Source organism: Kogia breviceps, chromosome X (assembly GCF_026419965.1).
Source record: "Kogia breviceps isolate mKogBre1 chromosome X, mKogBre1 haplotype 1, whole genome shotgun sequence".
NCBI lineage: Eukaryota > Metazoa > Chordata > Mammalia > Artiodactyla > Physeteridae > Kogia > Kogia breviceps.
Window position 1 is genome coordinate 106,446,907 of NC_081330.1, and position 12,513 is coordinate 106,459,419.

Sequence of the window (12,513 nt, forward strand, 5' to 3'; positions counted from 1 at the left end):
TATTCAAGACTATTGCAGTTATGGATCAAGACTGTTGCAACAGGGGAGAGAGAATGAACTCAGCTCCACTGAACAAAATGTGGGAGAATTTGTTAAGTGCTGGGATGAGCTAGCATAAAAAGATTGGAGGACATTAAGAGGTTGGATGGTCAATGTGATTATGCTATTTGTGTTTGCTAATTGTGCCTTACCAAAGTTAGGCTCCTACCCTCCCGCAGAGTCTGGAAGACAGGCCCTATCTTTCTTGATAATTACATTTCAAAGGGATGGCTAACAGGTCCTTGAGAAAGATATTCTTGGGTTGTAGACTAAGATTTACATCTCAAAGGGGCAGATTAAAAAATTTACATCCTCTTTCCAAAGTAAGTGCTCTAAGCAAAGAGAAGTTGGGGCCTAGAGTCTAAAGTTTAGGGAAGCTAAGGGGAACACTAAGTCTATCTTGGCCCATGTAAGCCCTTCATATTTATTTTCTCCTTTTTAAAGGTTATGTTGCTATTTTTATTCATTTGCTTTCCAAATAAATTTTAGAACCAGCTTGTCACCACCCCCTAAAAAAAAAAACAAGAAAAAAAAAAAACAACTGCTTTGGTTTTAATTGGATTTCACTGAATATATAGATCAATTTGTAGTAAATTAATATCTTTATTATATAAAGTATTCCAGTTCATGAATATGAAATAGTCTTCCATTTATCTAGGTCTTTATTTTCTCTGAATAATGTTTTTGTGGTTTTCACGCTAGTGAGTCTTAGACTTTTTATGTGATTTATTACTAGGTTTTTGATAGTTTTGCTCTTGTTGTAAATGGTATCTTTTAAAGTTTTTCATTTTTTATTTTTTGTTGCTGATATTGAGAAGTACACCTTGATTTTTATTCCTTGGCCTTGTATCCAGAGATAATGCTTATTAGTTTGCTTATTAACTTGAGTAGTTTATCTGTAGTATCACTCAGATGTACATATCCAGGTGGTTTGTGATTAATGTCAGTTTTATTTCTCCCTTTCCAATCATTCATTTTATAACTTTTATTTTTGTGCTACATACTCTAGTACAGTGAGATTATTTGTTGATATTTGTTTCTCATTTTAGCTCTCGGAGGTGAGGCTTTTAGTAAATCACCTGTAAAGTATGATATTTCCTGTAGGCTTGTTGTAGATGCTTTTTATTCCTAGTGTTCTAAGAGGTTTTGTTATTACTAGGTGCTCAATTTTATCAAGCTTTTTTTTCCGGGATAACTTGAGACAATCATATTAGCTTTCTCCCTTATTAATTTGTAAAATCACATTGCTTCATTTTCTAATGTTAAAATAGCCTTGCATTTCTGAGATAAACCAAACATGGGTGATATGTATAACCCTTTTAATTTATTGCTAGATTTTTTTGGCTACCATTTGTTAACATTTGATTTAGAGTATTTCCATTGTGTCCATGAAAGAGATTGGCCTATTTTCCATTCTTATGATATGCTTGCTGGGTTTAAGTACCTGATTATGCAGGCTTGGAAACTTGCCATTCAGGCCTGGAATATTTTTTATGGGAGAAGTTTTAAATGAGAATTTAATATATTTAATAGACATAAGACTTTCTATTTTTGATTTCCATTTGTAAAAATATTTTACCTCCATTTTCCAGATTTTCCCTTTTTGTCGGTTTGAGTAGTTTTTGTCTTTCTAGGAATTTGTCTACTGAGGACACGGAGAGGGGGAAGGGTAAGTTGGGACAAAGTCAGAGAGTGGCATGGACATATATACACTACCAAATGTAAAATTGATAGCTAGTGGGAAGCAGCCTCATAGCACAGAGAGATCAGCTTGGTGATTTGTGACCACCTGGAGGGGTGGGATAGGGAGGGTGGAAGGGAGACGCAAGAGGGAAGAGAGATATGGGGATATATGTATATGTATAGCTGATTCACTTTGTTATAAAGCAGAAACTAACACACCATTGTAAAGCAATTATACTCCAATAAAGATGTTTAAAAAGTGGTAAATAAAATAAAATAACAAATATATTCATATTCAGTCCACATTGTATTTAATAATATATTTATTATTGAAATTTTGGAAATGTGATATAAAACTATGAATTTCTAGCCTCTTTGGGAAAAGCAAGTGATTCGATGATCCTAGGTCTGCTTTCCTGTGTATTAACCTCAGTAGGAATTGAATAGTTCTGCCCACTTTGCCATGAGCTGTCCATTTAGCTACAATCCCCATCACTTTCCCATCCTCTTACACCTAGATTATTTTGTGCATTTTATTATGTATACACATTGGAATGTGTGATTTCTTATAGATGGAATATTTCAGTGCCAAGAGTTAAAATGGAACATAGAAGGATATGTTTTCCACTTACTTGGTTATAAACAAGGCACGTAATGGAAAACGCTCCTGGTTTAAAAATGCAAAAGTAAAAGATTTTCAACTGTTGTACAAAACATGAGCCTTATTAGTCTATAGGTAAAATACAAAAACCTAGTAAAGTTAATATCATGCTGAAATGTTTCAGTGTATTCTGTATTAAAAATCTTTGATGCTGTAGATTTATCACATCTGGAAACAAAAGGTGATTTTCCAGGAACTGAGTTCTAAATCCTTACCATTTACAAGCACATCAATAATTCATCACAGTTTTCAGAATAATTTCATATTTGTTGGCCTGACTCTAGCAGTGACCTGGCTAGGAGAGTATGAAGCAGGTACTGTTATATCCATGTCACTAGGGGCACAGCTAAACCATGTCAAGATTAAGAGTTGGCTGACAGACATTACCAAGTTGGGCAACAGTTAAGCTGGGACAAGAATTCAGGCTGTCTGTACTTTAAACCTAGTGGCGTGTAGCGGGTTAGTAGATTCAGAGATTCTGCTATATAGCTAACGCCCATTTTAAGTATTAAAGATTTAGAATTTGAAGTAGAGGCTACACGAATTCATATGTGACTCTCATCTCCTATGGCTCTTTAAATTCACCACAAATAGCCATGCCATTAGCATAAAATACTGGTAGACAGGTATTTAATGAAGAAGAAAGGGAAATAAAGGGGGGTTTTAAGACACTACTTGGGAGAAAAGCCCTGTATTGATAACTACAGTGGTGGTATTCAGCTTTGAGACATTCATATACTATGTGAAATGCATGTATTACTACATGAGACATTAAGCACAAGGGTAAGGGGGGGCCCTCCTCAAGAAGTTCATAGACTTGGAGGCATAAAATAATAAGGAACAGTAAAACTTCAAGCTACCAAGGAATGCCTGGGAATGTGATGAATGCTGGAAAGAACACTGTCAGGCTTGGAATGCTCCTTAGGACTCCTGCTCTTTATTTTCTGGTATCCCAATTGAATACACTGGTGGGAGCTGGAGAGTATACAGTTTATTAAGCTGCCGCAGAACATTAAATAATAACCTGCAAATAATAACAGCAACAACAACAATAGGGCCTTTCCAGATTTATTCGTTAGCACTTTATAAACTCATAAAAATAAATAATATATGGAACTGATTCTCATAGCACAGAAGAAGATGCTTCTTCAAGTTAAAAATCTCACTACGTTTTTAGCATGATCACTAGGCAGAGTTTCATGAAGGAATCAGACAGTCATATTTACCTTTTAAAAATAAGTCCTTGCAAAGAGCACATGTTATTGATCTAGAAGTGTAAGTATTTTTGATTTTTAAAACACATTTTAAAAAAATATGCAGTTAAAATGTCAAAAATGTTTTTGGATCAAATTGTAACAGGAGGCTTCAAATCTTTGTCAAGTAGGTTAGATAAAATATTTAGTTAAATCTAGTGAAACTCCTGCTAAAATTAAATATGAAGACTCAAAAAGGATTCAGCATTTGTATATCTCACCGTATGTTTTGTAGCACAAATCACAAGGCATATATATATATATATATATATATATATATATATATATATATATATATAGTGTTGAATGCTCTATTGAGTGAATGGCATCGTGAAAGAGCATGGACGTGTAGCCAGACAGATCTGAGGTCAAATCCCAGATACTCAATCCTTTGTCCTCTCTGGCCTTAGATAAGTTACTTAACCCATCTGAGTGTCAGTTTCCTCATCTGTAAACTGCACCATTAGAAGTGACAGGAGTTCCTTGAATTCAGTCAGGAGTTATTACAGGATCATTTAAACAGAAGTAAAAATGATATTTTCAGAGAAACCTCCAATAAGTGTTTCCTAATACATCACAAGATGTTTTTCCACCCTGGACCATACGTTAGACAGTGAAGCTTTAAGACACGTGATTTTATAGTATACTGCTTCAGTTAGCAGTTTGTAAAAAACATGTAAAAATATGTTTAGCCAAATCATAGACTTGGCTAAACATTAGTCACCAATACTCTGCCCCATTTCTAGACTCATAATGGGTGCATTATTTCTTTCAACACGTTATTTGATGTTATTTCCATTTCACCGTCAGTAAGATGAAGTTGCTAATCCTTTTTAACTGTATAGTTGTTTATAAAGTAAGAAAGAAAGAGCAAGAAATAAATTATTTTTCAGATGGCTCATTACACATAAAATTCATTTAGCTGAGGAGTACATTTCAGGATCTGAAACTACAATAAAAGGAGATGGGTTGCTTGCTGCCCGCTGCTTCCCTCTCTTATAAATCTCAGTTGCTGCTGCATTGTGTGGTCCGTGGCTCATAATTGTTTCTGCCGTAGTGGACATACTCTTGGGGACACTTTGTCTCTTAATGCCAATCTTGCTGGGTGCAGTTTAGCTTTCACTTTCTATCATTGGCTTCAATAAATTCAAGGGTTAAGGTACTTAAGTTTTACCTCTCAGGCTTGTCAAATTTTCCTTACTTGCTTTTATCCAAATGTTCTTTTGATAGCCATTTTTCACTTTTGCTTTGAAAAACCAACTCAACCAAACAAGTGAATTCAGATGAGAAATGTCCTTGGCATGTATAACAATATGCGATGTGAATTAAATGGGAGGGAAAAATCCTCCCCATTGCGGATGTGAGCCTAGATGATAACGGAGTTGTGATTTAGTCCATGAAAATGCGTTAGAGGAAGTGAACTGACCTTTCTCTTCTCTTACTGCTGAGACAAAATGAGGACATAAATACAAATTAATTTCTTCTTATCACTTCATGAGACATTATAATTCATTTTTCATTTATGTGCATAATGCTTACCTAGCTTACAAAAATATGCATTATTCCGAAAAGCTCAAGGGATTCATATACTTAAATGGAAACTCAGAGAAAGACTAATGTTTTTTCTCTAGAGAAGAGATTTCTAATTCTAATATACTGATTTAAAAAAAAGTTTTTTAGCTTCCTGTCAATTCCATTTGATCCAATCTCTTGTACTTGTCTAACAGTGTGGTTACATCCATTCAGGCAGTGTTAGGAACTAGCATCTCTGAGTGATTATAAAAGCTGACTGATAATCCAACAATTGCTTAGCTCCATCCTTTGTAATTCAGATTAAGGTCAGCATTTCTAAGCAATAAACAGGTAAATCTATAAATTCAAGCACTGTGTACATCTATTTATATTTGTGCATATGGCATTGCAAAAATCTACCTGTGGGCAGACATGTACAGCATACGAGCAAGCAATTTCTAATTCGGTTATCTAATTTCACTGAGACCAGTAAAAAGAACCATGCCTACGTTGTAACAGAAGAGACTTAGATTCAGTTCATTGAGATTGTTCTGAGAGTAAGATAGATTTAGGCAGTAGAATGTGTTACTGAAGGATGTGTATGCTCTCTTGTGTTGGAAATGTTTAAAAAAGAATATACTGGAATTCTAAAGGTCTATCTGTAAAGATTTAATACGTACTTTTCTAGAGTGAGTAAAATAGTTCACCTTGGTGGTTCATATAAATACTATGGTTCGATATAAATACTATGATCAAGCAAAATGTAAATAACCACCAACACTTGTATAACTCAGTTCAAATTAAAACTGCTTTTCAGTACATGATCTTGTATAATATTTGAAGCAATTCTTTAAGTGGTTGGTATGATTATTTTCTTTGAGAGACATTAAATTATCTAGCCATAAATTTCTTGAAAAAGTCACTTGATTTCATTGAGCAGGGAGAGATAAAGAATTGCTGGTATTATTACAAGAAGTTATGGATTTACAATGTTTTTGTAATTTGAAAAGACATACACACGTTGGTAATCCAAGCAATTGATTGACCTAAGACTTGAATCCAAGTGGTTTGGCTCTAGATATTTTTATCTTCCTCACGTAAGATACAAAATCACAAAGTGATAGCATATTTGTATTTGAGAAGTTGTCACAATACATTATTAAAACTCTGCTCCATTTGAACAATTTAAATTCATTTTACTCTAGTAATTGAAATGTATTCTCTAGAATTTTCCCACTGTAATATGTACATCTTTACCTGTAACAACTTTAGTTTTGTGAGACATTTTGCAGTGCCATAGAATCAGCCTCTCTTAAATTTCTTACGTAGTTTATTAGCTGTGCCATGACAGAATGCCTGAGATTGGGTGCCCTAAACAACACAAATATATTTTATCACAGTTCTGGAGTCTAGAAGTCCAAGATCAAAGTATTGGCAGGTTTGGTTTCTTGAGGCCTCTCTCCTTGGCTTGCAGATCGCGGCCTTCTCATTGTCCACACATGGTCTCTCCTCTGTGCTAACACATCCCTAGTGTCTTTCTGTGTATCCAGATTTCCTCTTCTTATAAGGACATTTGTCAGATTGAATTAGAGCCCACCCTAACAGCCTCATTTTAATTTAAAAGCCCTATTTAAAGGCCCTGCCTATCAAGGTCCTGTCTTCTAATACAGTCACATGCTGGGCTAGAGGGCAATAGGGCTTTAACATATGAATTTTAGGCAGACACAATTCAGTCCATAACATCTTTATTCTGTTAATTTTGGGCACATAGTTTATGTTCAGTGAATATTTGTTGCTTAAATAAATTCTTGATTGGTGATTGAATGAATTGGAGCTTATCATTAACTATTAGTTAAATTAAATATTGACTGAATTATAAATCTGCTTCAGTGAATTATCAGTTATCTATTATGATTATTTGAATACAAAGGTCACTTTTAATACTAATCTTTTTTTCTTTTTTATTGAAGTATAGTTGATGTACAATACTATGTAAGTTACAGTTGTACAGTATAGTGATTCACAGTTTTAAAGGTTGTACTCCTTTTATATTTATTGTAAAGTACTGGCTATATTCCCTGTTTTGTACAATATATCCTTGTAGCTTATTTTATACCTCATAGTTTGTACCTCTTAATCCCCTACCCCTATAATGCCCCTCCCCTCTCCCCACTGGTGAACACTAGTTTGTTCTCTATATCTAGGAGTCTGCATCTTTTTTGTTATATTCACTAGTTTTATGTATTTTTTAGCGTACACATATAAGTGATATCATACAGTATTTGTCTTTCTCTGACTTATTTCATTTAGCATAATGCCCTCCAAGCCCATCCATGTTGTTGCAAATGGCAGAATTTCATTATCTGTTCATCTGTTGATGGAAATAATATTCTTAAAATAGTTGTTTTAACTAGGTTGAGTCTGTACCTAAAATAATATTTATTATTGTTTTTTATAACTCATATAGTGAAAAAAACTGTAGTATATAGTGTATCACAGTATATTTTGGAGTTTCTATAAATTTAATCTTAAGCAATCTAGTATAGAGGTGTTTATGTGGATTTGTTTTATATGATGTCCTACTAAAATGAATAAATTATAATCATCCATCTATGAGATTACAAACCTAAGATGCTGCCTCAGTGGACACTACCTTTGTGTGTCTTGTAGCACTGGAGAGAAGATGTTATACCTATTTGGACGCCTTAGTTGATTTTCTTTCATTTATGAAGGTGGTGCTACCTACAGTTTGAGTTTATCTCTTACCCCCTTGACACCCATCTCCCCTGAGGTTGGAGCCCTGCAGTAAACATCCCACAATTTAACCTTTTATATCTGCATCATAAAATCAGGCAGATGGTGCAATTTATGGCTAAAGAGTGAGATTTCCTCTCTTTGAAGATAGTTTTTTCACAACTAATCCATTAACAGGTATGTTACATGCCATTTTATCTGATTCATCCTGACATGGTAACTAGGAAGTTCACTAAAAGAACTTCTAATATGTTTTAGGAAAAAACTCCCAAATGTTTGATTGTAATAATTAAATGGCTAATACTGAATTCATTGAGTTACATTAGCCCATTCCCTGTGGGTATCTTGCATCACTATTCCAGTGCTATGGCTTCTGCCATAACTAGCATAATTCAAAAGGAATAGAGTAGAGAATGAAAGTGTAAAAAATACAAAAATCAGTTACATTATGCTGAAAGCAATAACATTTTTATTGACATTTATGAAGAAAAATTGAAAACTCACCTGTGACTGAGCTGCATATGAGTCCATGATCATTTTAATATTGTAGTAAAATGTTTATTGCCTACTCCTTACCCATGTATGAGACTCCCTTTTTTAAAAGATGGTAGATTAAACACATTTTTAAAAAAAATAGGTCTCTGAATTAATTAGGAATAGATGGATTTTGCCATGATGCTTATTACACATGTATTATTTGAATCATATATCAAAATTTTCTAGGTGGATCAATCCAAACATGTAGCATCAAGTAAGGTAGAAATTATGATCAGGCTTATTGTAGATACTTGAGTATATTAGTAAAAAAAATATGAGTTACAAACATGTTTCTAGCTCTAATTCTATATAAAATAAGACATCCATATTTTGAGATACTTCTAGGTCTAGAGATCCAATATCTATGGGAAAATAATTCTATAATTTATGAGAAAGTCAAAAAAGTTGAAATTTTTGGCTCTGAAGTACATCCTAATGGAGTTGAAATTAATGATACATTTCTTTTCTTAAAACACTCCCCTTTACACAGAAATCATCACAACATATTTTTTCCATCTAAAAACCATTGGTGCTTGGTTTATATTACATATTTAAACAGTGTGTCATATAGATATTAGTGACATGCTAAAGATAGGGTAACTATTACTCAGGAAATCTTACAGTTTTCTCACTAGAATAGTTTAGAGAAATAGTGAATTTAAATACTTTGTAGGGCTTCCCTGGTGGCGCAGTGGTTGAGAGTCCGCCTGCCGATGCAGGAGACACGGGTTCGTGCCCTGGTCCGGGAGGATCCCACATGCCGCGGCGCGGCTGGGCCCGTGAGCCATGGCCGCTGGGCCTGTGCGTCCGGAGCCTGTGCTTCGCAACGGGAGAGGCCACAACAGTGAGAGGCCCGCATACCGCAAAAAAAAAAAAAAAAAAAAAAAAAAAAAAAAAAAAAAAAAAAAACTTTGTAATAATAATCCAGTTAACTTTAAAAATCCACATGTGGATATGACGTTAAGCCACTACTAATTTTCTTCTACAGTTAGGACATTAAGCAATTCAAATTATACAAGATTGCTTCAAATGAGAGTCTTTTTTTGGCATCTTATTTAGTAGTCAGACTTTTATTCTTTAGGATGTATTTTCAGACCTAAGAGAGATACACATTTTACATATTATCAATGAAGAATCCTCTTTAATTCTACATTTATATTTTTGCTTGCATTTACTGTGGAGATGTTTCAAATAGTGGTGTGATATCTGCCTCAGAATTCTTTTAAGTATCTTTGTTTTTCAATGTAAGGTGAAACAAAGAGTGAACTAATCTAACGACAAATGAAAGGCACAATGCTTATCTAATTATAAGCAGGAGCTGGCAGGGTGTTCTTTACAACTCCTGGTATAAATAGGAGGCTCAAAGTTAGATACTTTTATAAATCATTCATGCTATTTTTAATAAAATTCAGTTAACAATTAATTGTTTGCTGATGTTGTGGTGGGTTTTCTCTTCCCCAGGTACTGGGAGATCGGTGGGCAAACATCTGTAGGTGGACAGAAGATCGCTGGGTTCTTTTACAAGACATTCTTCTAAAATGGCAACGTTTTACTGAAGAACAGGTGACTCATGTGGGGGATATTATATCAGTGAAAGACATGGAGAGATATCAAATGGATAAATGAAAAAATATAATGATGTACTTTAATAATTTTTTTTTTCTCTTTTGGAATTATTTGATTTCTTTCAGTGCCTTTTTAGTGCATGGCTTTCAGAAAAAGAAGATGAAGTGAACAAGATTCACACAACTGGCTTTAAGGAGCAAAGTGAAATGTTATCAAGTCTTCAAAAACTGGCTGTATGTATTTTTTAGCTTTCAATAGTCTTTAAAAACAACCCAATAGCTTATACTAACATCATTATTTGGTCTTTCTATTCTTTCAAATCTTAAATGAAATATTCATTGTTCTTGCTTAGATCAGTCTATTCAATTATACCATATTGTTACTTTTCTTAATTAAAATAGGGAAAGGTATAATGTTGTAGTGAGCTGAGGCTGCTGTCCTCACATAGTGGAAAGAGAAACTCTAGTGTCTCTGTCTCTTCTTATAAGGACATGAATCCCAGCATGGGAGCTTCACCATCATAACCTCATCTAAACCTAATTACCTCCCAAAGGAAGGCCCAATGTCCTAATACCATGGGAGGTAGGATTTCAACATATAAATTCTGTGTGGACACAATCATTCAGTCCATATCATTACACCCCTGGACTCCCAAAATTCATGTCTTTTTCACATGCAAAATACATTCATTCCGTACGAATAGCCCCCAAAGTCTTAACTGGTTCCAACATCATCTCTACAGTGTACGGTGTAAAGTCCAAAATCTCATCATTACCTAAATCGGATATGAATAAGACTCCAGGTATAATTCATCCTGAGGCCGAATTGTCCAACAGTGAACCTGTGAAACCAGACTAGTTATGTGCTTCCAAAATACAGTGGTGTGACAGGTGTAGGATAGGCATTCCCATTCTAAAAGGGAGAAATAGGAAAGAAGGAAGGGGTGACGGGCCCCAAATAAGTCTAAAGCATAGTAAGAACTGTTCCATTAGATCTTAAGGTATGAGAATAACCTGCTTTAGAATGATTCTCTGCGCTGCAGGACCACTGGAGTGGCAACATCACCCCCAGGATTCCACAAGATGGCCTTGCCTCTTCAGCTTCACAGGGCACTTCATGCCCCCATGGCTCTCTGCAGCAGCCCCACCTACAGGACTTCCTGTGATTGCTGCTCCTGAGGCACTGGGTGGGGGCATCCCAAACTTGAGAGGTGGCCCCACCCTTTGAAGCCCAGGAGGAACCAGCCCCGCCTCCTGGGCCTGTAGTGGGGGTGGCAGCTCTGATGATCTCTGAATCACCTCTATTGTTTTGCCCTCTTCTTGAGGAATAGCACATATTCACAGCCTTCCTTCAATCCTTCCAGTTTTCTTTGTTTCCATTAGTCCTAGCTGGCAGTTTCTGCTGGTATAATCCCATCTGTATCCTGGGCTTCTGATGAGATGGCTGATTAGGTCTCTGGTTCACACCCACACTAATCTCCTTATCAAATGGTGAATCAACCACACCCTTACTGTTCTCTTCTGAACTGTGCTTTCTCATTTTTTGTAATATGCATAGGCTGAGAATTTTCGAAATCCACGAGTTCTGGTTCCTTTTTGCTTAACAGTTCCTTCTTCAATCAGTTTCTCTCTTCTTGCATTTTACCATAAGCATTCAGGAGAAACCATGCTGTTCCTTCCACACTTGGCTTAGATATCTAAAGACATCAAATTTCTTAGGTAAATATCCAATTTCATCACTCACAAGTTCTACCTTCCACAAAATACTAGAACATTAACACAGTTCAGTCAAGTTCTTTGCAACTTTATAACAAGGATCATCTCCTTTGTCCGATATGTTCCTTATTTCCATCTGAGGCTTCATCAGAATGGCCTTTACCATCCATATTTATACCAGGATTCTGTTCATGATTATTTATGTATTCTCTAAGAAGATGGAAACTTTCTTTCCAGCTCTTCTCTTTTCTGAGTCCTCACCAGAATTACCCTTTAGAGTATCTTCATGGCAATCTTGGCTTTTTCTAACATGCACCTCAGAACTTTTCCACCCTCTACCCATTAACCAGTCCAAAGCTCTTTCTGCATTTTCAGGTATTTGTTACAAGAGCGCACCAGTTCTTGGTCCCAGTTCCTGTCCTAGTCTGCTTGGGCTACTATAACAAAATGCCACAGACTGGTGGCTTAACAGTAGATATTTATTTCTTACAGTGCTGAAAGCTGGGAAGCAAAAGATCAAGGTGCTGGAAGATTTGATTCTTGGTGAGGGCCCTCTTCCTATCTTCCAGACAGCACCTTCTTGCTGTATCCTCACATAGCAAAATAGAGGAAGCTCTGGTGTCACTTCCTCTTTTTATAAGGGCATTAATCCTAGCATGGGGGCCTTACTCTCATGACCTCATCTAAGCCTAATTATCTCCCAAAAGCTCCACCTCCTAATATCACAGTGGGAGGTTATTCCTTCAAAATACGAATTTTGGAGGGATAGAAACATTAATTTCATAATATATGG

General features: G+C 35.5%; 1 protein-coding gene across 17 annotated transcripts in view; it reads left to right on the plus strand.

Moving 5' to 3' along the window:
- DMD (dystrophin) overlaps nucleotides 1-12,513 on the plus strand; it is a 2,551,447-nt gene that overhangs the window by 1,052,788 nt on the left and 1,486,146 nt on the right. For all 17 annotated transcript variants that reach the window (XM_067023689.1, XM_067023685.1, XM_067023692.1 and 14 more), the window contains 2 exons: nucleotides 9,901-10,002; nucleotides 10,131-10,238. In XM_067023689.1, coding sequence (XP_066879790.1) covers nucleotides 9,901-10,002; nucleotides 10,131-10,238 — 210 coding nt within the window. The remainder of the gene's footprint in view (nucleotides 1-9,900; nucleotides 10,003-10,130; nucleotides 10,239-12,513) is intronic.